This window comes from Neophocaena asiaeorientalis, unplaced genomic scaffold (assembly GCF_003031525.2).
Source record: "Neophocaena asiaeorientalis asiaeorientalis breed wild unplaced genomic scaffold, Neophocaena_asiaeorientalis_V1.1 scaffold196, whole genome shotgun sequence".
Lineage (NCBI taxonomy): Eukaryota > Metazoa > Chordata > Mammalia > Artiodactyla > Phocoenidae > Neophocaena > Neophocaena asiaeorientalis.
This window is the reverse complement of record NW_020173929.1, coordinates 1,091,826-1,107,498: the sequence shown is the minus strand read 5'-3', so window position 1 is coordinate 1,107,498 and position 15,673 is coordinate 1,091,826. Positions and strand designations below refer to the sequence as shown.

Here is a 15,673-nt window from a genome sequence, read left to right as displayed (position 1 = left end):
GACTTCCCCCTGCCGCAAGAGCCGGCATCCACGTGTGCCCCGGAGCCAGCGTCTAAGCACACGCTCCGCTCCGGGTCTGGGTGCCTTCAGCAGACCGAGCAGCCGGGGATCCAGGGTCCGGAAAGCATCTGGGCCAAGTTAGGCGCGGCGGAATCGAGCGCCGAGCGTCTGCAAAGCCGGTGGGGCCGCGGAGCGTCCGGGGTTGAGCCACAGCAAATGGGCTCCGACGTGCGGGACCTGAACGCGCTGCTGCCGGCGGTACCCTCGCTGGGTGGTGGCGGCGGTTGCGCCCTGCCCGTGAGCGGCGCGGCGCAGTGGGCGCCGGTGCTGGACTTTGCGCCCCCGGGCGCCTCGGCTTACGGTTCCTTGGGCGGTCCTGCGCCGCCGCCTGCTCCGCCGCCACCACCCCCGCCGCCGCCGCCTCACTCGTTCATCAAACAGGAGCCGAGCTGGGGTGGCGCGGAGCCGCACGAGGAGCAGTGCTTGAGCGCCTTCACCGTCCACTTTTCGGGCCAGTTCACCGGCACGGCTGGAGCCTGTCGCTACGGACCCTTCGGTCCTCCTCCGCCCAGCCAGGCGTCGTCCGGCCAGGCCAGGATGTTCCCCAACGCGCCCTACCTGCCCAGCTGCCTCGAGAGCCAGCCCGCTATTCGCAACCAGGGTAAGCAGACTGGGGAGCGCCCCCTACATGCGGGGCGGTGGCGACGGGGCTGTGGCTGCGCGCGGGCACTCCCCTGTCCTACCCCTTACCTGGCCACAGCTCTTACTCGGCTGCCTCCCCAAGGACTGTGAGGGTAGAAGAAGCAGCAGCTGGGGGAGAGGAGGGCAAGGAGAGGGAGTCCAGGGCATGGGTCCCTGACATCCTCCAGAGCTGGGAACCGGACTCTTCGCATGAGCCGGGAGGTCATCTGGGGCCCCTCGGACCTCGGGAGATTCTAAAACTATTCCCCGTGGGAGTGGGAAGCAGGAACCGGTGCAATGCCTGGCTCTGCCTCGGGAAGAGGTTTTGTCGCTCAAGGCACCACCAAACTGTCGCCAGGCATTGGACTTTTTAGACCCTGGATTCAGAGTGGGACCAGCGCAGGGTGAGCAGCCTTTGCTGCCTCTGCCACGCCAAAATGTCCAGGAGCCACTCTAGACCTAAGGGGGGCACAGTAAGCACCTTGGAGCACTAGAATGAGTAAATGAATGAGCTAGAGACAATAGTGGCTTTCCTGGACCCGTGTCCGTGTTCGCCTGTGGCTCCAGCGCATGGTAGTGTATAAGTGGATCTCTCCAGGGTTTCAGCTCAGGTGGCGGCCACGCGGGCTCCAGGGCTGGAAGAGAACCCCGTTTATCTGATTCCAATCTCTGCGGGACCGGGTCCTACCACAGGCAGTGGAATGAGGCCCGAGCGTCGGCCTTCCTTCCAGCCCGCCTCTGGCGCATCCTCGTCGTTGAACACGGGACTTAGCTGGAGAAAAATTTTTGCAAGACTCGGAGGTTAGAACAAGGACAGGTTTATTTTCCCTTTTCAGTCATTGTACATCGAGGGACACAGCCGGTGGTTTTCTCATCCCGCGCCGGCGCCCTCTCACTTCTCTTTCTCAGGGACCAGCACGGAACCAATCGTGCCAAACCTTTGTATTTTCGTTTCTAAGTTTATTCTAATTAGACTTGTGCGCTGTTGGGAACCTAAACCAGTTCGGGTTGATTTGATATTTTAGGAAATGCTTTAAAAAAAGGCGTGGATGCTTTTCCTAGAGCAAAAATTCCCTCGGGCCTAGGGACTGGGATGTTTCTAGAATGCGTGGGCTAGGAGGAGCAGAGTGTGTACTGTTTGCAGGAGGTGCTGCGGCTCCCGAGGCTCAGAAGAAGGGCCCTGTTCTTCCCGCCTTCTAACGCACATTCTAAAGCCGTATTTCTAGGCTGTTCGTATCTTACCCCAGCCCTGAGCACCTAGCCCACCCGAAGCCCTGGCGAAACCGAAACCACCCTCCTCTTTTCGTTCGGGGAACCTGGGATCCATGTTCTGTGGAAGAACCTCAAGCCCATCCATGGGGTCCCTCCATTCTAGGTCTTTCCTAAAGGAAATTAGTGTTTCGAACTCAGGGAGTATTGGAACAGCTCAGTGACTATTACAGATTCTTTTCCTCTGATCGTACCACCTCTAATTAGCAGGCTGGTGTTACCTCTGGCAAATCTCCAGGTCTCAGTTTCCCCATCTGTAAGAGGAGAGCCAACATGGGCAACCTGGTGTTTGGCTCAGGTTTGAAGTTCTATGCCACAGAAGCAGAACCCCGACCCTCCCCCCGCAGGGGTTCTAAACACAGAAGGCAGCAGCCATGTAAACTTGGTTGGACCAGAAACGGCAAGACTGGCAGGCAGGTGTGTGACATGAGTGAGTCTCTGTGTGGATGCTTGCTATCTGAAGACACCTGAGAAGCTATTTGATCTAAGTACCCCCTGTGCAAAATACTACCATTATCATTTATTTGAAACCATCTAGGTTCTGTTGGGGGTTTTGGAACCTGGACTCTGTGGCTTTGATTGGATCCCTGGGTCCATCCTTCTACAGGGTGCTGGTGCCAAGAATTTCATCAACTCAGCCTCAGGAGTGAGACTGTGGGCATCCTAGCCAGTGGGCAATATGCTTAAAGGAAAAATCCCAATTCTTTTCTAGAGGATAGGCCCAGGATGTTAAAGAGAAAAGGGGCTTGGGAGCTGGAGACCGACTAGCAGGTAAAGGAGTCCCCCCTCCCCATCCTGGGAAATAGCCCAGTAGAGAGGCGGCCCCAGATCCAGGCCACAGCCTGTAAGCGGGTTCCTGTCTTCTTCGGGCTTAGGTTCTCTCTTGTAATCAAAACATAAAGGGATCACACTTGACCAGTCCTTGGGACTCAGTCAGCAGCTGGGAGCTGGGGTCGGATGTCAGAAGCCACTTGTGCCTCAACCCTGGCATTGGCAACCAGAGTGGGCCCTGGGGCCCTGAGATTTCAGATTTATTCTCTCGATTTCTGGGCTTCCTGCAGCTCTCCCAGCAATGTAGAGTCTTGGCAGGAGGCTTAACCAGGGGAAAGCAAGGGCATCAATTCCTTCCCCAAAGTGTGGCAATGGCCATCAGCAGGCCGAGGCGGAGAGGAATCAAGCTTCGAGATCCCTGTCCCCAGGCAGGGCAACCTAGCAGTGGCCCAGGGGTGGGGACAATTGCTGGCACTCTTGAACCTCCCCCCACCCCAAGGTATCACACCTCGTTTTTTTCCAATTGCTTAAATATTATAGCTGGTATTCTAATCTTGCTTCTAAATATCAATTCAGGAAACATTTATTGAGCACCTACTCTGTGCCAGGCACTGGGGATCGAATGTTAAGACAATTAAAGTGCCTCAGCCTTTGCAGGAAGCTCACAGCGTGACACTGGAGGAGGCCCTTATTTTTGGATGAGGAAATCTAGGCTCTAAGAGATAATGTGTGCAGGAGATCTCTCTGTGGCAGAACTTGGACTCAAACCCAGACCATTCTAGGTTATTTCTACCTCCTTTCCCAGGGATCTAGGCCCCGCTGTTGAGATGGATTTTCTCTTCCTTGCTGGATGGGCACCCAACCCACTGTAGTCTGTGTGAGGGGTGGGGTATTTGCCGGGGCACAAGAAGGGCGAGGACTTCGATAGCCCTAGACTAAGTGCAGGGTTTGGGAAGGGAAGACAAAGACTGCTTGACAGTCTGCCCGATTCCCCCAGACCGGCTGGCGCGCAGCACCCTATACCTACAGGAGGCCTTGTTATCACCGGGCCACCCTAGTGTCACGTGGGGACACCAGCTCAGCCCTAGGGCCAAGGGCGCCCCCCTTGGGTCGCATTGGAGAGGGTATTTCGTTGCGGGACAAATTTCCCCGTATGCTGCGGCAGCTGCGGAGTCATGATTTTCAGCCTTGGGACCACCTTCCTGACTGAGCCTGCTGTCCACTTCATCCCTCAGCTCCCGCGGGGCCTGGCCCGGCCAGGCGGTTCCCGGGCTCCTCCGCTGCGTCGGGCGGGGGAGAGAGGCGCACAGCGTGTCTCGCCTCTCCCCGCGGTCAAGGTTGCATTCCCTTCCCCGGCCGAGACTAATCGTGGGAAAGGCGCTACCTTGGCCCCTCGAGCCTCTCCCTCTAAGGCCTGTACAAGGAGCCTTTGAACACGCTGCCCCTTTCTGCCGGCAGCTGTCCCTCCCCCGGCCTACGCCCCCGCGCCCTCCGCGCCTGGCTCAGCGCTAGGCCCCGGGACAGCACGCTCTGATCAGTTCCGCATCCGATAAGTTTCTAATTTAAAGAGCTCTCCCTCCTCTCTGAGGGCCCTTTCACTGAAGCCCATCCCCTCTCCGGGGAGGGGGACTGCGAGAGGGGGTTGGAGGCCAGCCTCTGCCCAGCGGTCCGGTGTCCGGTCTGGGACGGGTCCTTGGGAGCCTCGCGGGGCGCGGAGGCGACGCGGCCGGCGCAGGGGCTGCAGCCCGCAACCCGTGGCCCTAGCCGCGCACCGAAGGTTGCGGAGCCCGCCTCCGAGGACAGCACGGTGCCCGGGCCACTGCCTTCTCATCGGCTCAGGAATGGAGAAGGGTTCGTCTAGAGACAACTTCTTTATTGCTTCTGTTTCTCCTCTTTATTTAAAAAATGGTCTTTGAAAATTCGGCCTTCCCTCTGCAAAACTGGGTGCTTGGAGCCAAATTTCGTTTGTCAGCAGACTGGTAGGCCTTAAACACAGCCTGGCCTCCGCTCCCAAAATGAAGTGCCTGGAAGCCCAAGCGTGCTCACCCACTCCTGACAGCTAACGGGGCGGGGGTTATCTTTGCCCACTTAGCAGGCCAGCAATGGAGGCCTCTGGGGTCATGTAAATTATAAAAGCTGGTGGCTTCTCAAGTTGTCAACCTGTGGCGCCTATTGGTGCGTGAGACTTGGACTGCCCTGTACAATCCGGTAATGAAGACCTGTTAAAACCCTCCCTCCCACACTGACACACCACATTCCCCGAAGTGGACTGTAGAAGGTCGGGTTTTGTTTTTTTGGGGGGGAGATGTGTATTTGAAAGATGTGGGTAATGGCCACCTTTCACTGTTCAATCTGAGTCTTCACTGGACACCTGTTGTAGAGTCTTGACCATCTCTGGGGCAAGAGTGGGGGAATGGGGTTCATTTGACTTATCCCACTCCCAAGAATTGAGCGGGGGTTTGGAGACTCAGCTCAGTGCCCAGAGGCGGGGCTGAGGGTGGGGGGACTGGGTCCGGCCCAGTGGCCCTGCAGGGAGCCGATGTGAGCGTCTGGACCAATCTGATTAGTCACTTGGTCAGGACCTCAGGCCAGAGACTACTGAGCCTGCGCATAGTCAGGGACCCCACCATCGGGTTCAGGGCTCAGAACTGATCTTTATCTTAGCTGGAGGATACTTTTTCCCCAGAGGCAGCTACAGTTTTGCGGAAGCTAGTGGGGTAAATGGTTAAAGTAATTTAGTGACAATAGTCACAGAAGGAGACTACGTTTCTCAACTAACACGTTTTTGGGTTTTTTTTCCCCCTCACTTTCGGAGAGCTGGGGAAGAATACGGGCGGTATTGCCCTCGGTTTCTCGGCAGGGAAACTGAGGCAGAAGACCAGTGCATACCATGGAGGGAAAGGGAGGTAGAGTCTCAGGCACACTGAAACAAACAGGCTTCCTGGACTGGTGCGCGAGGAAGTCCGCCCCGGCAATGGTGGTCACAGTCCGACCCGCTGGGCGCGAGGTGGGTCCGAGGTAGGAAGGAGGAGGGCGCAGGGTCGAGGCCCGTGGGCCCAACTTGAAAGGCCCCTTCTTTTTCCCCCTCACCAGCTTTCCCGAGGGCCTTGGGTGTCAATGGTGTCGGGTCGCACAGCCTCAGACAGATAACATTACTCTGTAATTACTCTCCCCATTTAAAGCCCATGCCGTTTAACTGGCCCCGAGTAATAAATGAAAGTTGGTGCGCGGGCCTCTGATTTACGGCTGCGAGTCAGCGCCGGGTCAGGCGAGCAGATTCATTTCGGTCGCCCGCGCTGCCCAGTTTTGGGGAGAGAACAACTTTCTCCGCCGAGCGGTTGTCGGCTTTCATACTTGCGAGGTGTTCGGTGCAGAAGCGGCGGACACCGTGAAAGACAAGGGCGTAAATAAATTGGGAAATGGTGGGGAGGCCTGGGTTTTACTCGGGAAAGGACGGGGAGCCTGTCGCGAGGTCACATTGGGCCTGGCTTCTCGCTGCAAGCCTTGGGGGCTGAGGCAGCGGGATCCAAATGAGGGGCTGGGCGCTCCTCGCCCGGGTTCTGGTTCAGACACACGGTCCCTGACTCCCCGCCGACGCTCTTTCTCTCTTGGCCGCGCCCGCAGGATACAGCACGGTCACCTTCGACGGGACGCCCAGCTACGGTCACACGCCCTCGCATCACGCGGCACAGTTCCCCAATCACTCCTTCAAGCACGAGGATCCCATGGGCCAGCAGGGCTCGCTGGGTAAGAGGAGGGAATGATGTGGGGTCTTTCTCCCCTTCTTCCATGCTACCCCTCACTCCCCAGGAATTTCCAGCCCACAGCAAATTGGGGAAGGGAGGAGAGGATAGCTAAAAGAATTTTAGAAATAATTAGCCTAATCTCACTCAAAAGAAAAGATTGTTTCCCCCCACCCCAAGTATGTTAACTCCGCTCAGCCGAGACCGCGAATGTCCAGAGGGTCTTTTCGGTGCTCTGTGCCGTGACTGCTAAGGGAATGTGAAGTGAGAGGCTTAGCTCGCTGTGACCTGTAGGCCGTCTCTCTGCGCGCCCCGGCATCCAGGCCCCAGTGTCCCCAGCGCAGCCTGGGAGCCCAGCTCAGGACGCTCTGCCCCAGCCCTTGACCGCGGCCTCGCACCCCCAGCCCTTGGTGTGCTGCTCTCACCCCGCTCTCCTGGCTCTCTGCAGGTGAACAGCAGTACTCCGTGCCGCCCCCAGTCTACGGCTGCCACACGCCCACCGACAGCTGCACAGGCAGCCAGGCCCTGCTGCTGAGGACGCCCTACAGCAGGTAGGAAGGCGCTCGGCACCTCATCTAGGTCCTCGCGACCTCGGAGGGGGCGCTCGAGCCCGCGGGCACTGGAACGTCCGACGCGGGGCAGCCCGGATGCGGCCGTGCAGGGTCCTGGAGGCAAAGTACACCTTTAGCCCACTCGTCTCCAAAAGGCATGTGAAAGCCCCTCTCCTGGCTTCTATTTGAAAGAAATAGCTTTCCCCGTCTCCCGGCGTTCTTACTTTGTGTGTGTACGTTGGTTTTTTGCGTTTGGTCGCGCCGCCCGGTATGCGGGATCTTAGCTCCGCGACTAGGGCTCGAACCCGCGTCCCCTGCAGTGGAAGCGCGGAGTCTTAATCACTGGACCGCCAGGGAAGTCCCCCCTACACACCGTGTTCTTACTTGGAATATAAATGAGGGCGATTACTGTTTGGCGATGAAGAAGAAAGAGCGGCGCTTTGAGGAGTATTTTTTTTTAACATCTTTATTGGGGTATAATTGCTTTACAATGGTGTGTTAGTTTCTGCTTTATAGCAAAGTGAATCAGTTACACATATACATATGTTCCCGTATCTCTTCCCTCTTGCGTCTCCCTCCCTCCCACCCTCCCTATCCCACCCCTCCAGGCGGTCACAAAGCACCCAGCCGATATTGAGGAGTATTTTTTAAAAGGGCTCTTTGCTGGGAGGACTTCAGCTTCCTCGGGATCAAAGATTAAACACGGGGTCCGCTCCCACTCGTTTCTTCTCACTCCTCGCGCACTGGCCACATCCGCCAGCCTTCTCTGGGACGAATTCGAGGGCGCGTACACTCGGGCCACAGCCTTCTCCCCACCCCTGTCCCTCAGAGTCTCGGGCTGCAGCACCACTCTGTGGGCGTCGTCCCCAGCGCCCAGCTACCCCGGACTGTGTGCGGGACTGTGGTCGGGCGGCAGCGGTACCTGCGGGGAGACCGCTCCAGCCCGCGCCCGCCCTTCTTCCTGTTCCCGTGAGGCCGAAGACCAGCTTCTTTTCCTTGCAGACTCTTTTCCAGCTCCTCGTGCCTTCTCTAGGTTCTTGCTCCACCCTCCACCTTCTCTCCCCCAAATTTACTCTTCAACTTTGGGTGAACTTGGCCGGCATCCCGCGTCACCGATAGGGTTGCCTAGTAACTATACCGGCTGGAGCTGGGCGGGATGGTGGGGCGGAGGGAGGGAAGTGGCAGATCGCGGCCTTGGATGCCGGGGATTGGGCGCGCATTACCTCATATTCCATCCCTACCCCCCACCCGGTGCTGCGGGGATCCTGATACCGACTGCCCCAGACTCATCTCCATCCTCCCTCCCCTCTGTTGGAAGACCCGGGGCTGACGTCAAGGGAAGGAGGTAGTGAGGTAATAAAGGAAGGAAAAGCGTCTGCCCTGGGAGATTGGTGGAAGGAATGGCCGCGCCTGGGGGACCTGCAGCCCCACAGGTGGAGGAGGGGAAGGAATGTTCGCTCCTGAGCCCGCAGGCGGCTCATGCCAATGTTCCGACGTGTTTATGAAACCGAGCCTAGGACTGGTCTGATTCTCCCATACCGGGGAGGGACAGGGTGGAGCCCGTCTACTTCTGTACGCCTACAGTACACAGATTTTGGAAACCTTTCTTTTTGATCGGGAAATCCGGCATATCTAATCTGATCTTGGATTCAGGATAACTTTTTTCCCTCCCTACTCCCCCTGCCTTTTTTTTTTTTAATTTTAGAGGTGGGGGGGGGGAAAGACATGCATTTTGCCCAGATAGAGGTATTGAATGGTCACACCTTCTCACCCTCCTTTTCTCCCTCTCTAGTTAGAACCCAGTTCTGTTCTTTGGCACCTCAGGCCCAGTGATCTGTCCCGAGCAGCCATCTTTGCACCTTCCCTTGGTGGGTCAACTCACTGGAATAGGTACAGGATCTGAAATCTCTGTTGTGAACCCCCTCTCCAAGCAAAACTGAGGTGGTAGGGTCATTGCCATCCTTTTTAAGGAGCTGCTCCTGCCTATTGCCGGAGTAGCATTGCTCTTATTCTAGCCATTGGGGGAACAGATGGAATGGCTCCCAGTGAGATGACCTTGACCCAGTCATTCTCCCTTGGCTCCTGGCTGATGCCTCACCCCAAGCAGAGAGGAAGACCTTGATGCTGGAATGGGTGCTATTTAGATGGGTCCGGTTACCTGCTTGGAGGTTGGGGACTGCGAGGCTTTGGAGTCTGGTTCAGTAGTGACACAGTTACACACATTTCTTACTCTCCCCTCTTCAAGCCTAGATCTACCCTGTGGGTCCCTAAGAAGGGACTGAACAGCCTAAAAATGAGTAGGGGATAAAGTGATCACGACTTCTGTCTTAGCAGCAGTTCTCCAAACTGAGTCCCTGTGGTGGATTTTGACTTAGGGCTGAATTAGTGGTTACTATGGAAGCAGGAAAAATCACTTGGATTGCATTTTATACATAAAAATTTCACATTTTCTAATCCATCTTCTAACTGGCCACTGTATAAATCAATTTTGTCAGGTTCATCTTTCAGAGATATTTGCTTATCCCTTTCTTCTTTCTACATAATTGGAACTTCTTTGCTCATTTTTATATGAATGTCATAAAAATACCATTTTCTCTTGTTACAGGAAAATCTCTTAAGTAATATCTCCTGAAAAAAAATTTGTGACCCCATAGGAAAAGTTTGCTTCCTTGAAGTTTGTGCTGAGTCTTTGAAGCTCCACCCACTCTAAATTGACAGCATTTCTAATCACTTTTCAAAGATCAGGTACTTGCCCTGCAGTAATGATGGATGGACATTTGTAGGGATGTTTTAAAACTGGATCTGTGCATCAACATTACTACCATTACGGTTATGTCATTTCCTTCTTCCCTGCTCCTAAAAATGTTTGAAGGATATTTAAATGCTTTTGTGAACACAGTGTTTGAAAAAGCATAGGAAGTACAACTAAACTTTAACCACTTAACGGCTAAACTTTTAGATATTCAGTGGTTCTTCTGATCCCTGGCTCTGTTCCCTTTTCTGTCTAAACCTGGGACCTCCTGTGAAAGGCTTGCCTGTATTTTGTTTGACTTGTTGCACTTGACCCCCTAAGGCAGCCTGCCCAGCTTCTTTGCCCTGCCCTTCCAAAGCTTCTGTCTCCCCATTCTTGGATTTAGTCTCCCTTCCCACATGACCTAAAGGTAATGGTACATACACTGACATTAAATAAGCACTGCACAATGTGAATTTGCTTTGAGGAAATTCTCAAAATTCTCTCCCTATTCTGAGAGAACTGTAAAGTGATTCTCTCCTCTCTTTCAGGTTACAGATCGGAGGAGTTACAGCTTTACACAGATGTGATTAGTAGTGAATAGAAAATGACACCCCAATCAACTTACGGGAAGTGTTAGGAGATAGTTTTCTCCATACTCTCTCCCCACCGTATTGAGAGTGGGTAGAATTTTGTCTAAAGAATTCTGGAACAGATTTCAGCCCTTCTGGAGCCCAGCAATCATGGCCCTTATTACGTAATCACTAGGCTTCACTGCATATTGTGTGCTGCTGGGCACTGCGCTGCGTGCTTCACTCAGTTTACTCATTTAGTTCTTCTGATTACCTACGAGGTTGGTATGGTAATCCGCACTCTACTGAAGAGGTGATAGGTTCAGAGACTCCAAGTAACTTGCTCAAGTTACACAGCGAGTGAGAATCAGAACCAAGATTTGATTCTTAGTCTCTCTGCCTTCAAAGCTCATGTGTGCTCTGAATCGCTGAGGGATTCCAAGTCACTTAGTGTCCTCCACCTGGAATATTCCCCTTATACAGTCTGTGCCAGCACCTTTGCTAATAAATGGTAAGAACAAATGCTTATATAAACTTACTACTTCCAGAAACCATTTTGAGCGCTTCACAAGTATTGACTTATTTACATTTAATCTGAAACTCTTTGAGGTAGGCAATAGGTTATCACCCCCATTTTACAGAGGAGGAAACTGAAGCCCTGGAGGTGAATTTGCCCAGTGTGACACAGTAAGGGACAGAGCAAGTGTGAGGCTCCAGAATCCATCTTCCCACCCTCTGCACCCTGCTGCCTCTCCTGATGGTTAAGTGCCATTCCTTTCCAAACGTGGCATCTGCCTTAGGTCTTGCTAGAGGAAGGTCTTTATTCCTCACATTTGTGAAAGAAACCCCGTTATCCATTAGTTTTACCCATAGTTTTCAATTGAAATCGCTCAGTGGATCAGAGGCGGTATTTTCGTTGGTGAGTATTGTAGGAGCCAACTTGAACTTAATCCTGAAGTCTTAACTCACAAAGCAGCTGTCTGTCAAGCTCCAGACTCCTCCAGCTTTCCCTTTACCACTCACTGGGCGTGAACTACTGAAGTTCAGTCCAGGCTCCTAAAGAAACAGGCAGAAGTGGCAGAGACCTTTCTCCCTTCCATCCAGACCCAGGGGGAGCGACAGCTTCCAGGGCCACCCTGGTCTGTGCTTGCTCAGAGGCAAGGTCCCAGGGAAGGAGGGACCCCATGCTACCCTGAGGGGAAAAAGTAGTGAAGTCCGACCACACTAAGCACAGTTTTCCCCTGATTTTGACCTAGAACAGGCAGCTAGCTGGGCCTTCCCTGCTCACTTCCCTTGGATCCTCTTCCACAAGTCCCCCTCTCTCCGTCAGCCTGCTGAGCTCCTTGGAGCCCACAGTCCCTGACCATGCCCATTTCACAGGTTGATTCTCACAGCTACTTTGAAAAGGAGTTCTGTGCCCTGTGTTTGAAAAATATTCCCCCATACACTTTTTTTTAGACATTCTAGTTTCCTTTTCTTTTTGCACTCTTACTAGGTTTACATATTCATTTTTAGCAACTGTGCTACTAATTTAAATGAGAATGCATGTTTCCTTTGGCCCCCTAGCAGGTAAAACTATTCCAATTCAGAAGCAGTCATTGCTAATTTGAATATTTTTAATTGAATGTTGACAATTCAATCCAATGATGAAGTTGACAGTGGAGCCTGTTACCGGTAGACTGTCTTCCATGTGAGAGAAGCTTCCTTAGCAGCCATAGAGCTTCTGGGGAATCCGGTCAGTGGGAAGTACATGATCTACCATTTAGGTTAGCCTTCAATGTAGAATTAAATCAGAGGACATCTGTCACCGAAGAAATAAAATCATAATTAATAATGCCTCTTCATACGTGTCGTCTACAAACATTGTACATGGTGTCCAAGTTTCGTTTAAGACAATACTGATATTTGTTTCCCATATAGGTAGGCATGAAGGCAGAAAGTCTGAAATGGTTTCCAGGGTGGTGGGCAGTGTTATCAAAGCCAAAGAAAGGCTTGAATTGGACTTGTCTCCAGGGAGCGGGAAAAATCTAGTTTCAATTATTCCTGCAACATTTGTGCTGACCAAGTGTTTATTAATAGAAGTGGAATCCCCTGTGGGTTTTTCTTTGGTTAACTGGTGAGCTAGAGAGAAATTACAATACCAAGAGATTGACTGTAAAATGATTATTCACCATGGCCTGCTGAGCAGAAATTTCTGAACAGGCAGCCTCCGTGGCGCCTTGGAGGGAAGAACGCAGGAAAGAGTCTGCGTGGAAGTTTGGCTGCAGCCTCTGTGCATGAGCGTTGGGTCGTCAGGTAGAGGCATGGGGCAGAGCTATTACAGCAAACCCTGGAAACATCATGAATTCTGTTCACAGATGCCAGTTACATGTGCCTTTTTCTTATTAGGAATTTTTCCCCTTGATCTCGGGAAATACTTTTCTTCTAGCAAGTTGCTGGTTTGCCAGCCAGCAACCATCTGGCAGAGGTAACTCCAGTCTTAATCAGGTTCAACAGTTCCATTCCAGTGGTAATAAGGACTTTTCTACTTTGTTCTGCTGGATATACTTAAACACACTTAAAGATGAAAATGTACTTGAATTACACATGCATTTGAAGAGTGGGGGAGTTCTGGTCCAGATAATAGCCAAGAGCTTTTCTCTTCCTTTCTTTTTGTGCAGAGGTCAAGAACTCAGTAATACTGCAGTCCAGGCCAAAGCAAACTCTATATGATCTACTACTGATTTCCTTTTAAGTTCCCCTTTTTGCTAGGACTGACTTCCTTTTATTTCACTCCAACTTGCATTAATCCCAGTTATAGAAGTTTCTTTCCTCTCTCCCTTGCTTCCAACTTCAAACATTTCTTACATAGGAAACCGGTGACTTTTTCTGTTTAAAGATCTACTTAAAAATATAAAAGACACCATGACTTTTGGAATATATTTTGGCAGCCAGCAATTTCAGAGTTCACTTCCAAACAGACAGAGTTAGATGGGGAGCTGAAATGCCTACATGACCACTGCGGCTTATCTGATCTCCTCTGGGAATGAGGTGGTCGACACCTACAGTGGTTATTTAGTAATTAGATGCTTTATTTGCCAGGGGTCACATTTTCCTCTACTGGTGCTGCCTCTTTTCGTGGATTTTCATGATGAGAGCTGGGTGTTGACCAACTGCCCAGAGAGATCATATTTTGAGCATGCTTGGGACCAGTATTTTTAGTTCAAATTTGCATTTTATCCTCTCCCAGCAGCAGCTATTGTCATTACTGTCACTGCCATCCAGCTGAAAGATGGTGCCAGCCAAGCCGACTGACTGAGCCGCTGAGGAGTTGCCGCCAACAGAAGGCAGGATGTGGTTTAAGATTGTGCTCTGATCCTATGGCCAGCCTCAGGAAACCTACTTGGTGGTTGTTGTTATTTGTTTGGTTTTTGCTTGGGGATTTTCTGAAAGTCCTTCCCCATTGGCCCTTTCCACCTTCTCTCCCCTTATGAGGATTTGCAAGCTGAGCTATCAGGACCACTGAAACCGAAGTGAGGGTCCTACTGGGATCTTGGCACACTGTTCTTAATCAGGTGAAGAGGATGCGGTTGGGTACCACATCTTGGAGACAGAGAAGGTCACGATGCTCCCTTGAGTATGTGCTGTTTCGCCTCCAGACTCCTGTTTGTATTACTATATTATTTTTACTATCATTTAAATGGTAGTGAGAGGACAAGGTTCAGAGGTCAAATAATGCCAGGAAGCCTTTAAAGGGGCCTAGCAGGGTAGAGGTGGGGGCATCAGGCAAGTCAGCACTAGGCACTTCTCTGAGCCCCCGTCCTCCTCCGATAAATGGGGATCATAATTACACCTGCCTCACAATTGTTGTGAGGAGTGTTGGTGATGTGTGAATGTACTATACAAAATTTGATGGATTAGAAAAAGTTAAAATATATTATCTGTGTAGTCTTGAAAGAGCCAGTATTAGAGCCTCACAACATCCTGGTAAAGTTAGACTGATTGAGATTAATATTCCCATTTAACAGATGAGAAAACTGAGGTGCAGAGAGCTGAACTGATATGCTCAAGGTCTTAACATTTACCGAGTAGCACTGTTCGATAGAAACATAATGCAAGTCATCTATGTAATTTGAAATTTTCTAATAGCCACATTAAAAAAAATAAGAAACAGGAAATTAATTTTTAAAATATTCTATTTAACCTCAAAAGCCCAAATCTTATTTCAACGTGTGGTACTCTCCATATTTCAAGTGCTCAATAGCCATGTCTGACTAGTGGCTACCATACTGGGCAGTGTGGTAGAGTATTTATCAAGCACCCACTAGGAAGATACATATATAGGACATAGATTCTGTATTTTAGAAGGTTTTCTTTCTGGGGGCCAAGAAAATGTCCTTAAAATTATTTTCTCTTTAGGAATCTGCTGGACTATTCTTTAAGTCTGTGAGAAAACTCCTAAATCATAAAGTTAGATATTTGGGACTCATTGACCCATGTGTGTAAACTTCTGTCACTCATCTTGCTTCTCAGACCTCTTGAAAATTACAGTGTTCTTAGTCTTGTGCAAGGAGGAAATAATTTCAGAAAGATCCCACATCCCAATAGGACCTAGGAAAATTGTCAACTGGGGCTGGGTGATTTTAGTTGGTGAACAATTTTTTAAAAATCAGTGACAAAAATAGAGAGCTGCCTGGGGAATACAATGCCTGTTGGCTGAGATTAATGGCAAGATTAATAAATGGATTGCCTGATGAAAAGGCGCAGGAGAACAAAAACCAGTAGAGATTGTGGAGGAGGCCGCTTATTAATGAACTGTCAGCCCAAAGAAAGTTCAAGAAACTCTCCCATGTTAAATGCAGCAGGCTGGCACTTCTAATAAAAATTGGGGTCCTTCAGGAATTAATTACACTGGCCTTACAGCAAGAATTCGTGGAATTGCGAAATGTAGTGGCACAGACCAGCACCGGCCACTGCTGTGAACAGGGAAGCTGCAGGAGAAACTAATCATTTTTTTTTCCATTGATATGTAGGATATTGTGGTAGCATAATAGCCAGTCAGACACAGGGATGAATGATGGGGTCCAGATATGCACTGACTAATGAAACTACACGTACTTCGAGTTTGAAGTCACTTCACATTTCATACGTAAAATTCCCTCCTGGAATCTGATTTCCTCCTTATCCTGTGTACCCACCACTGAGGAATTCCAAATAATTTTCAGTGATTGTATGAGAGGCAGATGGACTCCACCATGATTTATCAAGCTATGCTGAGAGAGAGCATGGTGTTCATTTATTCCAAGGGATAAATACTGTAATTTCCCTCACCCCTCCACAAGTCCCCAGTTTGGCTGGCCTTACAAAACCTCTTAA

The 15,673-nt window shown here is 51.1% G+C and overlaps 1 protein-coding gene across 3 annotated transcripts in view; it reads left to right on the top strand.

Moving 5' to 3' along the window:
- The first annotated feature begins 6 nt into the window (after positions 1–6).
- The window catches only part of WT1 (WT1 transcription factor), a 52,083-nt gene continuing 36,416 nt past the window's right edge, over positions 7–15,673 (top strand). For 2 of the 3 annotated variants that reach the window (XM_024752635.1, XM_024752633.1), the window contains exons 1-3: positions 7–661; positions 6,346–6,468; positions 6,913–7,015. In XM_024752635.1, coding sequence (XP_024608403.1) covers positions 217–661; positions 6,346–6,468; positions 6,913–7,015 — 671 coding nt within the window. In that variant the 5' untranslated portion in view covers positions 7–216. The remainder of the gene's footprint in view (positions 662–6,345; positions 6,469–6,912; positions 7,016–15,673) is intronic. The other variant, XM_024752634.1, reaches the window with a different exon arrangement.